This window comes from Dermacentor variabilis, chromosome 1 (assembly GCF_050947875.1).
Source record: "Dermacentor variabilis isolate Ectoservices chromosome 1, ASM5094787v1, whole genome shotgun sequence".
Classification (NCBI taxonomy): Eukaryota; Metazoa; Arthropoda; class Arachnida; order Ixodida; family Ixodidae; genus Dermacentor; species Dermacentor variabilis.
In genome coordinates, this window is record NC_134568.1 from 103,618,849 (window position 1) to 103,640,711 (window position 21,863).

A 21,863-nucleotide genomic window follows, 5' to 3' on the forward strand; every position below is an offset into this window, starting at 1 on the left:
ACGGAGGCATCGTCTCGAACGTTCCTGTTTGAGCAGCCTTTCTGCCATTGACACCAACACATGGTTAGGGTAACCAGCCTCCTTAAGACTTGCAGCCTGTTGCTGGAAACTGGTTTTCATCAGGATGTTTTTAAAACACATGTTAGTTACAAAGGGTTTAAGATTGGGCTTGTTGATAAATTATGCTTCAAACTCAGGTTAACAGCGCAAAGCCACCAGAAGGGATAGAAGAGAGAACGGAGTGCTGAACTTCCAACTGTTTATTTTCTTTTCAGAAAGCATCGCTATTTATAGTCACACAATAGCCCACCAACCATGCTTAGAACGCCACGACAAAGCCACACAAAATTCAACGTGGTGATAGCCCGAGGTGTCTGATCTCCTCGTCAGTGAGAGCAATAGAGGGGTGCTGACTCAACCATTCTTTAAACGTAGAATTTCTCCCGCTTTGATTATCTCACGTGTAACACGGTCTCCGTGTTTTGCAACGATAAAACATGTTTTGAATTTCGGCCTACATCCACATGCACAGCAGTGGGCAGAATGCCATCCCTATTAGTTAGTTATGCCCCTATTCACCAAATTCAAATGGGCTGAACGAAATTGGAGAAGGGGTTTCTTAGCTCATGGACTGTAAGCCCAGCAAGTCCTACTATCAGTAGAGATGAACTGAAAGTCAAGAAACTGAAACGTATTGCACTTCAAGAGGTCTCAAACACTCGCAAAAAATCTTAGACATCAGGACATTTTTCTAGAAAACTATTACTAGGGAAATCCAGATACACTAAAAAATTGTTGACAAATCTAAAAGCTCGCTGAAAAACTGTTAGTCCTGTGAGGTGGTCATATATGTGCCTATCTAATTGTGCTAAATATAGGTTGCTAAAGACGGGAGCCAGACACAACCCTATGCAAATGCCTTTCTTCTGCAGATGCAGCCTATTGTTCCACTGTGCAAAGGTTGACGACATGTAAAAACACCATAATTCTAAATACCCTTCTACTGAAACAACCTGCTTCCTGTGAAAGCCTTACGGCACCATATTTGTCAATACAATCCTCGACACATTTAATAATGTCATTGAGCAGGGTAGAATAATATAATTCTCTGACCTTAGCTGAGAAGGCCTTGAAGCCCTTTTTGCCGTGAAACCTAACAAAATCAAGGATTTGTCAGAACCTTTTACAAGAAACTGGTCATCAATCTAACGTTCAGCTTTGAAACCAGGTACAGGGCAGCTTGCTTCTGCCAGGTACTCCTTTCGAAAATTATGACCTGAAAAGGAACATCCTCCTTGTGCACTTACTAAAAATTACATCTCTGAACTTTTCCTTAGTTTATCGAGATTAAACTTTCTGTAAATTTCACTTGGTTTCGCTGCTGCTTTCATAAGTGATACATGCTTGCGCTCATTCAACACTGCAGAAATTGCTTGACTGGCTTTTTCCAAGAAACATTTAAAGGAAAAAACTGCAAAACCACCCTCTTTGTCAGCTGGTATGACACGCAATGAATTATTCTTCAGGTAAGACTACACATTTTACAGGTAACTTAGAAGGTTGGGGCTTACATCGTAACAGGGCATCTAAACTTCTGAGTTCATCCTCACACCATCTTCTTGCGGGGCTCTTCTGGACACTTTACTTATGATGGACAGGGAAGTTCCGGTTTAGTCCAGCTGGTAGCTTGGGCACATTTTGGACCGAGGCCAAGAACTTTGCACACACTGTTGGGAAGGATGAAACCTTCAGAAACGTAGACATCACTTGTTGCTTTCTGTCAATTCTTGTCCACGTGAGCCCGTAGTAGTCTTATTTGAGGTTGCCAAAGGAACTTTGTGGCCTGATCAGCTAAGTGCAGGTGCCTCCACAGAAGATTCCTTGCGACGCACGGCTCATACTGATCAAACATCTGCACGCTGAGGTAATCTCTGTGGAGACATGCCTGCTGAAGTCGTTTAGCACATACAATCTTCAAAATTCTTTTTCCGTGACCGACATTCGAATGGTGCGAAACCAGTAAACAACGATTTTATATCCTGTGGAAGCTGCTTGTTATGAATACAGAACCTTAGGACACACGTGCTGCTAGCAGCTGTGGCAATGAGGGCAACAGTATGCCCAAAATCCCGAGGAACATATTGAAAAAAGCCTGTTGTACTAGAAATGAAATTGACAAGGGTGTCAATATGGGCTTGTTGGTCGGTCATCATGGAATGGTATCTGGGTAGTGCAGCAAAACACGTACACAATAAAAGAAAGCTAGAACTACCTGTGAGCACATATATATGCACAAGTGTATGGTTGAATAAACTCTCTTTCGCGTATGCGAATGATTATGAGGTCAATTCATTCTGAATGAATTGACCTCATATTCATTCGCATACGCGGTGAATAAACAGTTGGAAGTTGCGCCTGTCCCGTCTCGCTTGCTGTGTGTTGTGTTTTTTCGGCGCTATAACCCTCTTCTGGAAACATGCACCAACTAGCCCCTCAACAAGTATTACTTGAATAAACTCACAGGTGTTTAATTTGTTTTCTTCTGTTGCTACTTTTTCTTGCATTTTGATTGCTACATATATTGGTAATTCCCGCAAAAAGCATCAGCTGGTAGTCACCACTGTATTTTGCTATGCAATTTGTATTTTGTTATGCAATTTTAGCATCTCAGCGCGCGCCTGAAGGCGAAATTGTTGCCTAGGCAAACTATCGCCGAAGTGGAACGTTTCAGAATACGTCCCCAAGTATGTGCACGAATACTTCACTGAAAAACATTTCAGGCGTATCTTTGCTTTATTACTAAAATTTCGCAGCAACACAGCATTTCTTTACTCTAAGTTATTTAGGAATCACTAGGTGTCATTATCTACGTCGTTCATACGTACTTTAGGCAGTAAAAACGGCACACCTACCTGCGAGCTTCTCTGATACCGACGTGTCTGTTATAAGGCGATGATATATATATTATTCTGGACAAATCGGGCGAAGCCAACATGCTAAGCATATAATAATGGGATTTTGTTTTGAAATCGAACTAGAACTGAAGCAAACGCAAACGCAGGTTAAGATTACGGTAGAGATTACGGTTACGGTAGTACCCATGTAGTGGTTTCAATACCACTTTTCATCAGGCCTATAAGAAAGTGGCGGTCAGATGCAGCCGTATACCGATAAAGCATGTAGTTAAATTACAAATATTGCCCTTGCAACGAAGGTCGGCGCAAGCTGGCTGAGAGGGTTTGCTTACCTCCAGAGATGGCGCGTATACAAAGACACACACGTATCGATGCAGGACTTTCTAGAGGCTTCACAAATACTCACAGCATCTATTCAATGAGATTGCGTTATGCATAACGGCACACGAAAGCTTCGAGACTCAGCCATACTCAGCTGCGTTAGTTACACCAACTTCGAAAAGTAAACAGGAAGCTGCCATGGCACTTTTTTCAGGAAGCAGGTGGCGCTTCATGCATCAGAAACCGAAACAGAAACTAGCAAAGCCAATCTTTTTTTTTTTTTTTTTTTTTTTGTAAGCGTTAATCTTGTTTTCAGTGCTCGGAAGTTATAAGTTATTCTATTGGTTTGTTGCAGGGCGTCCGTGTCATTGAAGGATTCAGTCCCAGTTTAAATGGTTTAAATTCTTCAAACAGCTCGTATTTTTTGCACCGCCAGTACACAGAATCGTTTTATAACGATCTTTATTGATGAATCGATATGTGGCCATTGTTTATAGCGTTTTGAAGAGCACTCGCTTCGTCTTTCCAACAGGACGCATAGGTTCGGCGCTCCGATTTGCATTTAAGGGGAGCTTTTGATAGCCTTACTTTATCCATTTAAGCGCTGTAGATGCGTTGTGACGCCTTTCGGTAGTTTGCGACGACGCAGAGTATAACAGCGGAGTCCCGCTGTTTACCTTTAACGTGTTAAACGAAGCAAAACCTCGGTAGTGCATCGTAATTTTTTTCTAAACATAATGCAGGCACCACTCGCACCGTTAAAGCATGACTGTTAAGAAGCATTTGCAGCAGCTCATTTGTCACTACGTTGGTGCGAGAATATTGCTCATCTGCCGCTTTACCTTTACTGCTCCGTATTTTTGTGTATCCGGATATTTTAATTTTATGCAAACCACCCCTTCCGTGTGAAAAAGAAAAGAATTTAAGGAAAGGAAGATGCAACAGTTGCAAGGAAGGTGCAACAGTTGTGTGAAATAAATAGTGCTTTACCAACATCTGTAGTGACCTGGTGATCGTGCGCCTTGGGCGAATTCATTTTGTGTAAAAATGTGTTCCGGCTACTTAAAAAGTAAGCGTGACGTTATGGCATCAACTGCTATCTCTCATGTTGAATGAATTTTTGACAATACGTCATTGTCATGGTGCCGAGGCAAAACACAACTGAAAGTCACCTTGCAACCAAAACGCTGCCTTTCAACATACGACAGGAACACATAAACAAAACATTACGCTTCAGTATACCTTATTTTTACAGCTATTCTGAGCTATAAAGCTTAGGTAGTTGTGAAAATGAGAGGCAGCTGCGATGGATATAGAAGAGCATAGTATGCTTGCAATACCTAGAAATATTTTAAGGATGAAATTTCAGTACTTGAAAACAGTGCATAAAAGTAGAGCACTGCATGGACACTTTTCCCTGGCCTGACCCGAGCCAGTGCCATGCACTGGTCCACCCTTGTCTAGCTCAGCTAGGTTTGTCCTGTTAGCCCTTCAGCCTCAGTGTAGCATGATCCACCTCTCTGTTGTTATGAAGATGCCAACTGCATACGTATTTGCTAGATACAAATCTTGCTAAGCAGTTTTCCACTTGCATTGCTGCCGACAAGTGGCAAAAAAAAAATAATTTTTTTTTTTAATTTTTGGCAGCAGCGAATAATTTGCCACCTTACATTACTTTAGCTGTGGTCATAGTAATGCAAGCAAAAAAAAAAATAATTAGAAAATTTATCAGAGCAATGAAATTAATTGACATGGAAGGAAATAAATTATGGATATGCATTCACCAATTATGTTGCACGTTAAGGTGTAGTCCAACCGACTAATGATTTCCATTTAATTTCTTTATTCATTGTTCAAGCAAGTTGAATGAAGTTGTGTAATTCATTGCATAATTACATCAGCATGAATGAATTCTTGATTGAAAGTTTTCTTCAATAAATACTTGAAGGGGGGATGCTGCGAAATTTCTCGTTGGTGAAGGGGATTTGAAAAACAGAAAAGAATGTAATGTCTCACCACAATGTCGATGGGATTGGTGGATGAACAGGCGACCAGAGTGTGGTGGCTCCGGTTTGAAGAGGGAAGGCAGGCGGCGGCAGATGGTGATGGCGTTCTGACCAGGCAGCTGGGCGTAGAACTCGGGCCCATAGCCCGACTGCTCTCGTTCTGCTCATGGGCGCAGAAACTCGCCGGTTTCGAGCAGCCGTTCACGATCGGGTAGAGTGGTGAAGCCCAGGAACGGGTTGGCAGGAGGTCCCAGTTGGGTGAAGTCCTGGTGGCTCGGGTCCGCAACCTGCCGGTCAGTCTTGAACTCCCAGTCCGGTGGCCGACCTTCTCTTGGCGTCGCTTCCTAGAACTCTCCCTTCTGCCAGCGCACCTCGCTTTTCTGCTGCTCTCGTCGATTTTTCGTTTCCTGATTGGCCCCTGGAAGCTCCGTGTTTTCTTCTGATTGGATGCATTTTCATTTTATTATTTTTTTTTCTTGTGCTGCGTGCTCACGTGCCAGACGCTCTTCAACGTTGTCTTCCATCCAGTACGGAATTCGCCTCTGCGCGCACATTCTTTCTCGTCTGCTTATTGTCTCTCTCCATCTGCTGCACCGTGTCACACACTACACACCACACTATGTAGTACAGACATTCATATTATTACGATCTCATCGAGAGATGCTCAAGAGATGAGCCGCCGCGAGGAAGAGATGAAGTGTGTCTGGGCTCATGGCGTGAGCGAGTGTCGGCCTGGCTGTCTGGCTCCAGTGTAAATAGCATGTAAATAGCCTCTTTCATCTGTGTATTTCGTCTGTGTCTGTGCAACATTCTGGTGGAGGTTAGCGATCCCCGTCCTCGTCACGGCACTCCAAAGTGGTCGGTACATCGAGCTTGTCACCGTACCTCCCAGTGACGAGACCGCATCTGCAATGGCTTCAGCTTGTCCGACTGCTCTTATCGTCATGGTTGCCCAACATCGTGACCCTGGTCTCTTCTGTGGCCTGGAGGGACAGGACGTTGATGATTGGCTCAAGCTCTATGAATGCGCCAGTGCTAATAACAGGTGAAATCCAACAATTATGCTTGCTAATGTAATCTTTTATCTCGGTGGCACCCCACGCATGCGACTCTGAACGCATGACGAGATAACGAGCTGGGACAGTTTCAAAGTAAAGCTACGAGAACTGTTTAGCGACCCCTTTGGGCGCAAGGTTGCCGCGAGAAAGGCTCTTGCGCCTTGTGACCAGACATCTACAGAGCCATACGTTTGATACATCCTAGACGTCTTGGCTCTTTGCCACAAAGCCCACCATACTATGTCTGAAGCAGATAAGGTGGCTAAAAGGCATCGCCTACGACGCTTTCAATTTTCTTGTTTTCGGCAACGTCTTTCCTATCGGCGCCATGACAAATTAATACCGTCGCCTTGAACAAGCTAAGAGCCGCCGTATCACACACCACATCACGCAGCTACCCAACAGTGCTGCTACGTCGACATGTGAGGGTCGACCACATCAGGCGACCACCTGTGATGACCGAACCCGTATTGTTCGCCGCCAGCTCGAGGCCACCTGTTGGCCAGCCTTCTCTGCAACACCTCCCGACCCGCTAGCAACCACAATTGCCAGGATTCAGGCCGTCGTCAGACAGGAATTTGAGAACATGGGTCTGAACTCCGTGTGTTGCACGTCTCAACCCAGCGTTCCCCCGTTCTCTAGCGGCCCTCCTCGTCCCCGGCACTCCTTTTCTGCCACATATCGCAACCCGTCCAAATGGCGTACCCTTATGACAAGCCGATCTGCTTCCACTGCTGTCGCATCGACCACGTTGCTTGTCACTGCCGCAACCAATGGCCACCACCTCCTCGGACATACGCCTGCGCTTATTCCTGCACCTTTGGACCTACTGTTCCCTATGCCACCCGCCTAGAACCCACTGCCGCTGATGCCCCACCTCCGAACCTTCGCTACAGCCACTCGCCCTCATCTCAATGCCATTAGTCTCATACGCCCAAGGCCCGTCGCTTCTCCTCGCCGCCTATTGCCTCCTGGATGCAGCCAAAAAACTAGGCACCACAGCTTCTGGAGGTGAAGCTGTGTTGTCGACCCTGCCCTCAAATTCTCTGCTCATGTTACCTACGAACCAAAACTTTCTTGACGTTGACGGGTATCCTGTGTTACGTTCGACCAGCAGGTGCTGGCGATCTTCGAGGAAGGGACCGACGGAAAGGCACCACCAGGTCTGCTCTGACGACTCGCTTTGAAAGGACGACCAGACATCAGTCCCCAGCCCATCGGCGCTACCATGGCTGTGGCGGCGACTGGTTTTGTAAGGAGGACAATGCGCCTCGTTTCCAACGGAAGGGTGCCGAGATGGCTAGACACAGTGGACGGAGCAAGTATTATTAGTGTGTACACCGTCAAGGTCTGCTTGGAGCAGGGGAGCTCCTGGAAGATATTTTGCGGTGCCGTCTCAGGCAGCTTAGAACCCGTCTCGCGCATCAGTCAATGGACAGATGCGGCGGCCACTGACTGCAGGGTCAACTCTGGAATAAAGAGGCGCCTGCTCGGGTCAAGCACAGTGTCTGCGAAAACCCTCTCACCTTGGTGTGGTCAGTGCAACCTGTGCAGAAGTGAGTGCATAAACCCTCCCCCTCAAAGGCGGGTTGGTTACGATGACTTTGGACGCTCCGAATTAGTCGGCGGTGAACTGCCGTTTTCCCTCACCTAGGGATTTCGGGAGGACAGTGTATTTAAGGAGCCGTTGGCGGCTCCTCAGGGTGCATTCCTTTTTCAGTCATGTTAGACTGATGAACTGTCACATTCTCATGCAGATACTGTAAATAAATCCCAGATTCCTCATTCTTGATGAGAACAAGTCTCTCCCTTCAACAACGTCCTCAGCGTGGATAAGTTCGATGACCGCGTGGGCCAGCTACCATCTATTTCATGCCCGACTCCAACCATTACACCTGTCACTGCACTCATCGATGCAGGAGCACATCTTTCTATTATGAGTGCTGCCTTCCGACGACGACTGAAAAAGCACTTCACCCCAGTGTCTGCACGCGTCGGTTGCGTTGCGGATGGCAGTACTGTGCCTATCATCAGCATATGTACGGCATGTGTGAGCATCGCCGGCCGCCACACTCCTGTCCTCTTCACCGTGATTGCTCATTGCCCCATGACCTAATTCTCGGACTCGATTTTCTCTCTGCGCATTCTGCTCTTATTGACTGCTCTGCCAGTACCCTTTGCCTTGAGTTGCCGATTCTCGTAGAACCTTCTAACGCACCCCAGTGTCGCTTACGCCTCACCTGCTTTATTCGCCTGCCACCGAAGTCAATAGCCTATATTAAACTGTTGTGTTGCCCACCTGTTCCTGATGGCGAGTACCTCGGCACTCCTCTGCCCAACATTCCACCACAGTATGACATCACCGTGCCTCACAGCATTCTGACTGTTACTGCTAACCATACTCGCATGCCTATCTTTAACTTTGGATTGGGAAAGCAAATCCTACTGCAAGGTATTTGCCTTGTCAACGTTGATTGTCTCGGCGACTATCACGTAGCAGCTTTATCAACCGATGGTTCTTCTGAGCTTAGCAAGCCCCTTGCACCAGCCTCGGGCACCGATGCCAACATAAAGAAAATGGTTGCGGTGGACCTGTTCTCTGCGCAGGCTGACAACCTTTGCCACGTATTATCCTCCTACCGAGATATTTTTTTACTTCAAACGATCACCCTTTAGGCCAGACGCTCGCGGTCCAGCATCGGATTTCTACTGGCGATGCTACGCCTATTCACCGATGACCATATCAAGTTTCTGCATCGGAACGCCGAGTAATTCTAAGTGAAGTGAACAAAATGCTAGATAAAAACATCATTAAGCTTTCTTCGAGTCCCTGGGCGTCACCTGTGGTTTCGGTTAAGAAGGACGGCACGTGGCGCTTCTGTGTAGACTACCGTCATCTGAACAAAATTACTAAGAAGGAAGTCTACCTGCTCCCAAATATAGACGATGTCCTTCACTGCCACCATGGTTCCAGCTATTTCTCTTCTATTGATCTTCGTTCTGGATATTGGCAGATTTCTGTTGGCGATATGGACAGAAAAAATACGCTCAATCAGCTTGGTAAGTTTAAAAAAGTAGGGTACGCTGTTCACTCCATAGAGAAATGTTTTGCGTTCCTGGTTCATTGGCCTTGAAACGAAATTGCCCTCGCTGTGCAGCACTATAACATGGTTGAACTTCAAAAGTTCCTCTCATAAGAATGCAAAGAAGCTCCCCAGAAGGACGGGTGCAGTTGTCTAATGTGGCTATCACTAATATTACCCACAGTCAAGATTCTATGGCACATATGTTTCTTTGATTAACAAGGCCAACGTAAAAGCAAGATGTGTGTTTTTACACCATAGATCAGCAGCACATAACCTCCTCCTTAAATGTGATTGTTCACCTAAATCTGCCTGCATTTTGAAAGTTAGTGCAAACATTAAAATTAAATTAAATTGTGGGGTTTTACGTGCCAAAACCACTTTCTGATTATGAGGCATGCCGTAGTGGAGGACTTTGGAAATTTCGACCACCTGGGGTTCTTTAACGTGCACCTAAATCTAAGTACACGGGTGTTTTCGCATTTCGCCCCCATCGAAATGCGGCCGCCGTGGCCGGGATTCGATCCCGCTACCTCGTGCTCAGCAGCTTAACACCATAGCCACTGAGCAACCACGGCGGGTAGTGGAACCTTCTGTGCTGTTGGCACCCAATTTCAAAGTGTTTGCCCAGCCCTGTGCACTGTAACTTGATGGTTCCAAATTGCTGGTTTTTAGGCCCTTGCCCAACTGGTTTGTTGAAATAGATGTTAAAACGAATGACAGCTACAATTTCCTGGACACTTATCAATGAGATTCCGCTGTAATTTCAGCGGTGCTCACAGCAACAACAGATTTGGTGAAGTAAGGGACAGGCAGAGTGTTAAAGAGAACTGTGAAATCCATCAAACGGATATGTTGAGCTAACAATGTGGACTGATTGTATAAAGCGAGCAAGCTGCCGAGAATTGCTAAGCTTGATGTGCAGACCTCATTTCTTAGGCAAATAAACTGTGCAATGTCTTGTTTTATTATTGATGACTGCTCTGCCAGTCTGCCTGAGTTGTCATTTTTTTGTATTTATCATAAAGCAGGCACTTTCATGTTTTTGTAGTTGTGTGACACAGAGTCATTTGTTTCTTACAGCTGTCATCTTCTCAGAAGCAGGTACTCATGCTTGGACACCTGGAGAGCACAAGCTGCAGCATGTATGCCAAAATAAACAGCTATTGCCTATTTCAAATAGAACCTATGTAAGGCAAGGCCCCTTTTTTGCTGTACTGTGCTTGCAAATTGCAAAGCAATGATAAGACACAATGTAGAAAGAAACATTTTCTTTTATTTGGCGGACATTAGAGTGGCATCAAAAAAAAAAAAATATTGAGCAGCCCCAAATCAGTCACTACACTAAGCAGCTCCACTACAATTCACATGACCTAGGAATCCCAGCCATACAACCAAATGATTATTCGTATAAGTGACGATCAAGATCATTCTTCACTTGAATGCCACGGAGCGCTGTTCAGTAACAGCAGTCAGTTTGTGTCCCTGCAAGCAGGAATATTAATTCGTGTTTTGGTTAATGGTGACATAACGAAATTTATAGTTTTCTGGCCCATCAGATGTTTGAATCGCAAATAACTTCGCCAAAGATGTACACCTTGTCAGCGGTACATGCAGGATGATTTGCGTTGGCCAGACTTTTGAGTGGGACTTCGGTATCAATGGAGGTATAATGTGTGTGTGCATGCTTCAGTACAAGGGAGATTGGAGGCAGCATCAAGGCAACCTATAGGCACTGCGTGAAAAATCTTGAAAGCTATGCTATTTGCTAATGCCCTTCTGCCCTCTGCACTTGATAGAATACTTTCCAGGTTTAATTTCAATCAGAAAAGAAATTTAGTATTTTCTGATGCTACCTTGACATGCAAACAAATTTTTGTCATGTAGGAGGAGGGGTTAGGTTAAACTACAACACAATTTATCTATAAGTTTTTCAGCGTGCTATTTCATGTGTGGTACACTTTCTTTAATTTGGCTTGCTGACCTGGCAGCCGCATAGTCTTGGGCCAGGGATGACTGGATGGGAGAAGACAATGAGGTGTACTGTTCATTGTTTAATAGGCGCTTGTGTACTATAGCATGTAAAAATAAAAAAAACGAGTGATATTTTTATGCTTTAAGCATTTTGCAGAGTGAAGTAAAGTTATAACGATTTTTTTTTCTCTAAGAGATGAGAGAAGATGGTGTTGCTTGCTCATGATGTTGCTGGGATACCCTAGTACCTAGCTCATAACTCTTTAGTGAAGTGAAGATCACCAGGTAGAAACCACATCAATTTGTAAGAGTTATGAATCTTCAGCATGAAAGTAAATTAGTGCTTTATTTTATTGGATACGTTCCCCTTTTGGAAAGTTCTGTGAACAAAATGAAAATTTGCAAAAGGAACAAATAAGAATTTGGAACAAGCATGCTATCAACACAACTAATGCAAAAGCAGAATTTAGTCACACTACATACCAATAAGGACAGTGTAGGTGTGAGAACGTTGCTGATACTTTACTTTTCCACCTATGACAAAGGAAAAAGTATACTCCAGTAATTCAAATGAGAACACAATTCTTGTTACACCAGGTGTGGCGAGCCCGGGAGACAGCAAGAGCCGCAGGAGTCCTGGACTAAGGGCGCCTCCCACACAAGCAGAATGACACCTGCTTTTCCTTTCTTTCTTTTAATAAATGTTTTTCCTTCTCCTCCTCTTCCTTATAATGTTCTTTAATACAATGGTTTACCTGACTTGGAGGCAGTTTTATCTTGGGAGCTCCTATCTGAATACATGGGAACAGAGAAATAGTTTTTCTCTGAAGCCAGCAGCAGAATTCGATGAGGTTGGTTACATGTAAAAAAAAAAAGCTGAAATGTAGCGACTGTTTTAGGGGGCAATTTTTTGTGGCAGGAAATTTTGAAAATTGTGAAATTAAAAAGACTTCCGTATGAAGTTTACAACTTGATACAAAAGCTATGAAATTGTAAACTTTGTGCTTATATTTGTAAGCTTACTGACTCTCAGCAATTTTTCCTAAATATTCAAGGTCCTAAATCAAAATTATGCAGCCTAGAATGACTAAAATTTAACTTTTTCTCTCAAATGCAACAAATTTCATTGAAATTATTCCAGTAGTCTCAAAAGCATTTCTGCATTTTACATGTATTTGAATGAAGAGATTAGAGTTGGCACTGAACTAAAGCATCCTCCTCAAGGTAAGCACATCATTTCTGGCCGTAAGGCCAGTTATCAGTCGACACTCTACACTATAAAAGAGAATTGCCTTTTTTTACACTTTTCCAGCAATTCCAACTTAGTAGCATGCTTAACTGAATGCAGCTAGGAAGAAGGAAATTTGACAATTTTTAGTTTATGTGCAGAATTAATGCATTTGTATGTCACTGAATTTTGGCCTTCATAAGCATTCATATCCTTGAATTTTCTTTCAATGTTGAATCGAACATTTTGTACAATACCTGAAGCAGCCATCAGGCCACCAAGCAACGTAAGGGCAAATAAGAGCTTCATGTGGAAGCACTTAAAAGGTCTGCTCAATTCACCTGCACAACTGTGAACCAGTTAACGAAGGTTCACGAGAAGTTCAGAAATTGTGCAGCTTGTTTCTGCGGTGCAGGCACAGCGCAACACTCGAAACAAATGCCAAGGTGCAGATGCGGTGCAGGCGTTATGTTATGCCCGATTAATGTGCACAGAGTGCGTACATTTGAAAGATTGTGAACTACAAGAATTATCAGCTTGTGGGCCTAACTACAAACCACACTTGTAGACACATCAGACGTGTGTAAGCGGGCTTTTAATGGTGCTTGCAACCATGTGCTGGATTGTCTGCTGCACTGCTGCGTCGCACCTGTACGCCTGCACCAAGTCGGCACCGACAGCGGAGTAGGTGCAGCAAAATCATGAATCAGCCCTGCACCTTTTGAAGCGAACGGAGTGGTTCAGCGGGTGCCATTGCTGCACCACTGGAACGAATGGCAAGGTGCAACACCTCGTGAACTGGTTCAGGCGGTGCAAGCGAATTGAACGCACCTAAAGTAAAGCACATTCAGGGGTGCTATAACATAAAATGATTTCAAACTGTTTTGATTCCAATCTCCTTACATCAAATTTATGTAACCACCGGCGCAAGCATCGGGCAGTGACTTGCAGCGTGGTCTGAACAACCCAACCAAACACTCTCCTCGTTTATAGGTGGTCACCTTTGTTCACTTCCAAAACCAATAACATTGCCTACACTCAGCGGTTTTTCTTATCTAATTGGCTGACAAGAGGCGAGGTGTACGGTCTAGTGGAGAGGGTTTCGATGGGGCCGAGCCAGCACAGTGAAAATAGATAACCGCATGAAGAGGGTGGTGCTGGCTTCTCCGAATGGTCCGCTTCACCTTATTTAGCTTGCGGTGGCTGGTCGAAAATCGCGGCGGCTTGCAACAGAAGGATAAGAATGCCGCTAAAACGAATCCTCAGCAAGGAAGAGTTGGCAGAGCGATGCTGTATACATGCCGCAAGGGCTCGATAACGTTTTACTGCCGTGCAAAAAGGTTTATAATGTGCAAACAAATACATGCTGACCGGCAGATGTGAGTAGCGAGGGCCTGAGCGATCGGCGGGCAGCCATCTTCTATTCCTTTCAGAACGGGGCAGTCTCTGGCTATTCAGAAAAATTTTCAGTTTTGTTCAGCATATTAATGCATTTTTTTTTCACGTACACGTCACTTTGATGCAGTCAGTTTTTGTGGTTTTGTGAGGTCGCGTGACAGACAGGCGAGGTGGGTGTTACCCAAAAACATTGAACCAATAGCAGAGGGCCAATGGTGAAAAGGCGTTGAATCAGGAATAATTATTTTTCTTTTGTGCAGTTTAATCATTCATAATCAGTGTGTACATGTATAGCAGATGGAGAGCCATCACGGTTTTCGTGACGTCGCGTGACAGACGGGTGAAGTTTGGAGTGGCCTGAAAAAGTTTTGACCAATCATGGTGGGCTGATTGCAGAATTGGAATAGAAAAGTTTGGAATCATTTTATGTTATAGCATCCCAGGATTCTACAGGGGGCCATAGAATGTAGGCTTCCATGCAAAGATGGCCAACCTCACAAGGTTCACACGGCTGACGTAATGAAGTCAACCTAAGCTGATCTCAACCTCCCTAAGTGATGCGACATTGGTTGGCTGTTAAAATTTTTTAGCTATGGCAGTGGCAACCTCATGGACAAACTTGAGGTTGACTGAGGTCGAATGCTCGGTGAGGTTATATTTCACAGCAGCTGATGTGCACATTTCCACCTCATGAATAAATATGTGGAAAGTTTTATGACTTTAATGATATGAAGGGGTAAATATTTATGATAATAATACAATAGCCCCAGGCAGGAATCTGGAAGTGGGCCTCACCCCAAGCCACCTGAGGCTTTGTTTTCAATTTGTATAGACAGCTCTCGTCACATATGAACCATAGGTGAACATTTCTTTTGCTTTACTTCAGATGTGTGACACCACCGCAGTTGGATATCTTGCATCGGCCTGTATCCTCTGACCTTACTTTTAAAAGACAGTGAGTCACGTGCCAAACTACTTCCTCGTCTGCTCTGAACTAACAAATGACAGTTGTTGCCTCTCATTCAGTGTTGGCCAAAGACACCTAGCCAGAATCTTGGTACTGAATAATTAAACTACGCAAGACAAACATTCTTTTTTCTGGTATGTTGCCTGTAGGCAACAATTGTCAATAAAGGGTTAATGAGAAATAAATTAAAAACTGAAATACAGTAGAACCTCATTGATACGATCTTCACAGGAACTGGAAAATAAAGTGTACCATAGGAAAATCATATCATCCAACATATTATCCAACCAAATCGGATTTTCAAGAAAAAAAAAAAAACTTAACATTTCGAAAAACGTATTAAGCAGAATCGTATCGAGGTTCCACTGTATAAAAAAACGACACTGAAATTGGCTGTAGAAAAGTCAGTACTACTAATTACTAACTGCGCTCTGAAGCTTGTCACAATTTTTTCTAGAGTTTAGAAGTCTAGGACCTTGATTTAACGCAAGAAATGAATAGTCAAAAATATCATGCAAGTACCCCTTTAAAGTTCAACATCTTGAGACGTATTTCTGCACATTGAGATGTAATATTTACCAAAGCCATAAGACTCTTAACAAAGCATCTTTCACAGTCTTGCAGGCAAACCAAACATTTACAGTGGTGCACCTTCAGTCAATTCTATGGACCTAATGCTTGCATCTTGCACACCTGCTCAAGCCAGAGGCAGGAAATTAGGAAAACCTCCAAAACACTTCAATTATCTCTTTCTGAAAGAGAGAAGTATGTTTTATCTAGCAATTCTTGACATAGCCAGACTAGTCTAAAGGTAAATTGACAACTATGTTCCTCACGAAGGCCTGATTCACACAGGTGTTATCAGCCCCATCACGGTACATGCGTCTGTCAGGACAGAGCATTTCCTTGCCGATTTCTCTCCAGAAACAAGACGCTATCGACATTTGCTGATGCTCTAAACATCATCAGTATCCTGTGTTAGAGGAGAAAATGGTGTGAAAACCCTCTATTTTCACAGATACAGGTTCCGTAACATTTGGTGCCGAGACATGACAGGATGGGTCAAATGTGTGAACCAGAATTAACTTACAATGGCACTTGAACATAAGATAAGTTAGAGAAACATTGCTGTAAACAGATGGCAACACAGGTGAAAAGTTATAGATAATGATGCCAAAGGACAGACACCATTGCTTGTAATGCTTCAGTAGAAGCACAAGGTGAGATTTTCAAGATCATAAGCTGGAATCTAAACCATGCAAGGCAAGCAAAGCCCACCTGCCAACTGTGTTCACAGCAGCCTACACATATTGTCAACCCACGTGACGTTTCTGTGGCCAACATACCATGGCGGTTGTGCCAGGATGACTGTGGATGCAGATGGCAACGTGGCCAAAGCATTCTCGCCTTGAGCTAGCATTGCAGATGCAGCCAAGGAGCACCTGCTGCATAAATCAGTCTTGCGTCTGGAAGCGTCCGCAACCTCCATGAAAGTGTTACACAGGAAAAGAGATGCACCAAATATATTTACTGAATATTTACAAAAACTGTAGCAGCTGACAAGATAGTAGTTAGCACGCAAAATCCAAAAGTGTTCCCTTTTTCATCAGCCTTTTAAAATATGCTCTCTAGATCACTAGACTTTATCTAAAGCAGGAACAATAGATCGATCCTCTTCAAAAAAAGACAATACAGCACTGACATGGGTACTCGCATGAACGAGCCCACTTCGTGTGTCGACCACTCGAATCTGTTTTAAACACAGGCCTATTTCCAAAGCTCCAACTGCAGTGCACTTGCTTTTATGAAATATGTAAATTAATTTGGGCTAGTTGATGGGTCTTAAACGAATGCACAAATATAGATGGAAGTGACAATGTGGACAGAACCGTCTTCCAACTGTTTCTATTAGAGCATAACCTCCCTATAGCAAAGCAGCATATAGGGAACTGACAGTTACAGTGAAAAAGTGCCAGTCCTGATTACACTCCGTTAGGCATTCACATATTTTTCAATGATATCCCATTCATACACTGCGTGCACAAGAGACTGTTTAAATATGACAAGCCTTTGGTGTAACTTAGAATGATCAGGGGTTCCCTGCAGTGCGATTAGGTGACAAGTTTGGTTCAGTACATATTGATTGGTTTCATTGCATGGTATTTATATAATTGTTACTTTTACAAAATATTTCGCCTACTGCCTAATGCGAAATTTGAGTGCAGCTCTATACAGGTTTCCATTTCGCAATATATTGGCTAGCATGGACAATCTATCTCGTGTGGCACTTCGCAAACAAAGCAAGGTGTGGCGCAACTGCGTTGCTAATTGGAAGACCATGAGGGCAGCACATGGGTGATGCGTGGGCGCAATTCACAGCAGCTGCCGTAGACAGACCTCTGCTCATGCAGTGCTTTGTTTCCTTACAGATGATGCGCACTAGTGTGGTATAAAGGCTTCCAAGATTTTCCTTCCTAGGAAACATCTAATGAAGCAATAGCTCCTAAGAAGGCCACTATCCAAGATAATCAAGAAAGGAATAGAGAAAAATGTCACAGAAAATCACATCAAACTAGGTCAGAGCATCAAAAATTGACCAACATTCTAGGCCTTGCCCTTGGAAAAAGTCTTGCAGCAAGGTTAATTGAGCACAAATTATATGCAGGTATTCTATGGAGTGATGTCAAAGCTCAAACACTGAGCTCTGCTCTTCTGCAGGACCTTGGTGATGCACATTTTAAATACCATTCTTCTGGCTACTATGGTTTACAGGAAAATTGGTCATCCTTAAGCGGACAGGACACCACCATAGTACATTTTCAGGCATATTACTTGCGCTAGCAGGCAAAACAATTAAGGTATACTGACAATGAACATTTGCGGCAGGACGCAATAGCAATGACAGTATTTGGCAGGATGTTTAGACAACAGACTAAAAAGAGTGGACTGGAGGTGAAAGCAGTTCTTTTGGTGAAGTATTTAGCTCGGCTTTAAACAGTGCATTGCTTGCATATAGGGTAACATACTTGTCATGTGCAAGTTTGTAACAGTGTACTTATGATGGAAAATTCTGATCAAAACCACACAGTGGCATGGTGAGGCAAGTGGACAACACAGTGGTTTTAAAGCATTGTTTCATGCTGAGTACTAAGCAAGTTCGGTATTCCCACACAGCAGCCAGGTTAATGAGATCAAAAATGAGAATAAAATGTCAAACCAAGTGACAAAGCATGAAGCAAGACCTATATATAAAGTTTCAAAGTTCTTTGACTCGTGTGTGCACCTTGTTGGCAAATGTGTGAACTTTCGACGCAGAAAAAATGTTGTCATAGGAAACAACTTGTCAAAGATAATCACTTGTTTATCAACAAAGCGAGATTTTATCACACAAGAGTTCAAAAATCGCTGCTTAAAAAATTAGAAACACCAGTAATTTTGACCTTCTCTTACATTGAACACCCTGTGATTAAACTGTCTATGGCATCTCTAGCATGTCGTGCGGACCAACACCTAGGCAAGAGACAATGCCAGCAACTGCTGCAGAATAGGCAAAAGCAGAGAAAACAGTAATGGCATGAAACAGGCTGTAGCATTACAAAAAGAAAATGCACAAGTTTGATGACAAATGATAAAAAAAATACAATTCAGAGCCCTTCCACTATGTGAAGATGGAAGACCAGCTGAAGCTGTACTTGTTGACAAGTATATTGAGTTATATATGGTTAATTGCTATATTGATTAAATAAAGAAACATACACACAACTTCGTTATCTTTGATTTTCTATTTACTTTGTCACCATGGTAACCATTGCTTTGTGGTCACTGTGATATACTGCAATTGGTCGCCGATGCTTTCGTGCCCACTCCCGCTTCTGTTTGCAAAGGTGATCCTCACGGGCACGCTGTTCTTCATCGGTCACAGAGCAGCTAGCCGACATTACGGATCTGCAGACAAGGCGGGTCTGGCTATAGCAACTGCCCGTTGCCTTCACGCTGTTGCTCACACCGGTGCTCTTAACATGCACATTGTTGTTCTTCAGTACGAACTAGACGCGTCCTGGCCATAGCAGGACCAAAGTAAAACTGCTGATAACGTCGCTAGAGCGATGTCGACTTCACAAGAAAACGAGGCACAGACATTGGTGGGTACACAATGACGTTTTATTATTCTGCCATGCACTCCGGAGCCACTGATCACTGCTGGCGCACAGCAGGCTACTGTGGATTCAATTTTGTCGACGCAACTTTTTTCTGCACACCCTGTCGATGTATGCACTATTGGTCATGGTCAGAACCTAGCCATATACAGCTTCTCTGTAAAAATAGCAGGGGAAACAGAAGCAGACACGTTCAATGCATCACAAAGGAATGCAGCAGGCAAAAAGATGCGGTTTCTGCAGCACAAGCCATGACCTTGTACAGCTTGTGGCAAAAAAATGCAGCACAAGCAGATAGCTCAATCACTTCGCAGTTGTTCTAGCCTTGTGAACTGGAGCAACTGGCTTTCCTGTCCAGGAAGCATGGGCAACGACACTGCACACATGTTGGTAATATCAAGCTTTGATGCAGACATAGTAACGTGTGGTGAGGAATTAAGTAATCTTTGTTTCCACTTCTGCATGAATTTTGTGGAAGTGCTGGAGGGTCAAGGTTTTATACAGCTATTAATTTATGTATGTGGTCTAATAAACCATTGCAAAGTGAATGTGTGGCATCAGCAACAGATAGCCAGGCACTATCACAAAAAGAAGCAAAATAATGCTAGGTTGTCGAAAGTTGCAGGTTCTGGAGGAGAGATAGAAAAGGACAAGACTGCATCGATCAATTGGACATGACTGAAGGCATGCACGGTATATTGAGCAAGAAGCGGACAGAAAGAGTACAAGGAAACGCATGAAGGAGAACAGTCTGACAGTGTGTGAAGGCAGGAGCACCACATTAAAAAAAAATTGGAAGAAAGTAGCAAATGAACGGGGGATCAGATGCCAAGGAGCAAGCATTTTCTGCTAGAAATGTTATTGCTGTTGCGCCTTAGCCCTGGTGCTGCAAATGGAAGGTGGAAGAAACAAGTACAGTACAAGTTGAGAAAGCGTTGTGGCAAGAGTGAGTGGCATTAGATCGGTGCCTCATCAAAATGATAGAATTTGCAGTGCTCATCTGCACTCAACAAAGTGTGGTAACCTGTGTTGCTGGAAGTGTGTAAACTATCTCGAGATGAAATGTACAATCAGCCAGCTCTTCCAGATTCAGAAAAGAGTTAAGACCAGAGGAAAATTTCAAAAATTACAAGACGGCAACCTGATTTGATAAATCATATTTTGGATGTTTCCAGTAGAAGCACTTGCACCAACGGAAACTAAGCTGCATTATAGGTTGGACTTCAGAAAGTGCATCAACACTACACCAACGATAAATGCAATTCCACTACATGGATGACTTGCCTTGTATGAAAACATTGTTTTCACCTTTTGCTCTCCTGTTCGCCACGTAAGCATTGCGGATTAAGACGAAGTCTCACTGTTTGGTGCAATGCATTTGTCACTGGCTGACCACAAATAATCGCTGTCACTGTAGTCTAATGAGCATTAAAAAGTTCTCTTCAGCTCCTACTTTGTGACTAATGAGCCGGCTGTGCTTACATAGGTACGGATCCACCTCCAGAGGGTCACTACTGAATTGCATCTTTTTTTTTCTTTACAGGAGCGTGGAGACCTGCATTAATAGTGTTTTTTCACTGACAGCACATATGTTACCGGGCTTTTTATTAATCTTTTAAATCACCCACACTGGCGTACGTTATCCTCTTCATTTAGTATAGAGGGGTAAACATCGACAAAATGATGCAGCTCAAATAGGTTGAACGTGTATGCGTTTTCTATCCGCAGTGACGGACAAGATGGCTCGAGCGTTGCCTAAAGCCAGCTTCGCTGCAGGGCACCAGTGTCGCGCAATGAAGCATGCGCATTGTATTGCGGCAAAGTATACCAAGAGTGGAAAGCGGCCACTGTGATATACGCGCCCACTTGCCGTCACGTCTCCTGCCGCAGTACAAGCACGGAGACGCCGAACAAGTGTACTGGCAGGCATTCAGAGTATTTCGCATGCGGTTGTAGCGATCTGAGCCCTTGTTTCGTCCACATAGAGCGCCCCTTATATGAGCTAGACATTGTAACAGCCGGGATTATTAACTAGCCAATATCAGTGTTACTGTACAGCTTTCACAAAGGTCTACTGCTATGAAGTTGCATGACGACCATTTTTCTTTAGCATACATTTCTTCCGTATTCATCCGCAGGGCGTAGTCTTTTGCCAGTGTGGCTGTACAGCTCTCACAACGATCTACGGCTCGATCGCATGGAGACGCAAGTACACACATACACATACAGAGTACAAAATTTCCATTCCCACGAATCTCCAAGTGTGTTGTATGCTCAGTTACATTAAGAACTAATGCATCGGCACGGCAGTTAATTCATAAACTGTTTCCGTTCCCGCGATTCCCCTGAAGTGCGTGGTATGCTGACCTTGATCAACGACACTAATGAACAATGCATCGGCACGACGTAATACTTTGCCACTAAAGTCATTCGAGAAGACACCTCACTTCCAAACATATCCCCTGCGACTACAAAATTTAATATGCTGCCGTCGCAACAAAATAGCAACAAACTCACCTCGGACGCGGCTTTTTGGTCTTGCCGCCCACGCATCCTGTCGATTCTGTGCTGCAAGCTCGGCTAGGGACAAACGGAGCTAACAGCTTTCTTCCCCGTAGTACCTAGGCGAAGAGAAATTTTGAGCACCAAAAGTCCCCACATTTCTCTCTCGCAACTACTGCTCCTCGCGCGTGCGCAGAAAGAGCGGTGAAATCCAATTTCGATGTGCTCGTCGCGTTCCATTACATGGTATCGAA

General features: G+C 43.9%; 1 protein-coding gene across 20 annotated transcripts; it reads right to left on the minus strand.

The window, feature by feature from the left end:
- Positions 1-1,501: 1,501 nt before the first annotated feature.
- On the minus strand, positions 1,502-21,825 carry LOC142582333 (uncharacterized). 20 transcript variants are annotated; one of them, XM_075691982.1, is made up of 6 exons: positions 21,625-21,812; positions 16,297-16,433; positions 12,113-12,181; positions 11,841-11,891; positions 9,228-9,318; positions 4,952-6,225 (listed from the first exon to the last, which is right to left on the minus strand). In XM_075691982.1, the coding sequence occupies exons 2-5, from the start codon at positions 16,349-16,351 to the stop codon at positions 9,275-9,277; spliced, it is 219 nt and encodes a 72-aa protein (XP_075548097.1). In that variant the 5' UTR covers positions 16,352-16,433; positions 21,625-21,812; the 3' UTR covers positions 4,952-6,225; positions 9,228-9,274. The 20 variants fall into 20 exon arrangements, 11 of the variants coding, with proteins under 11 accessions (XP_075548039.1, XP_075548097.1, XP_075548107.1 ...); XM_075691992.1 differs by lacking the exon at positions 21,625-21,812 and adding an exon at positions 20,590-20,855; XM_075691974.1 differs by lacking the exon at positions 21,625-21,812 and adding an exon at positions 18,707-20,530.
- Positions 21,826-21,863: the final 38 nt, after the last annotated feature.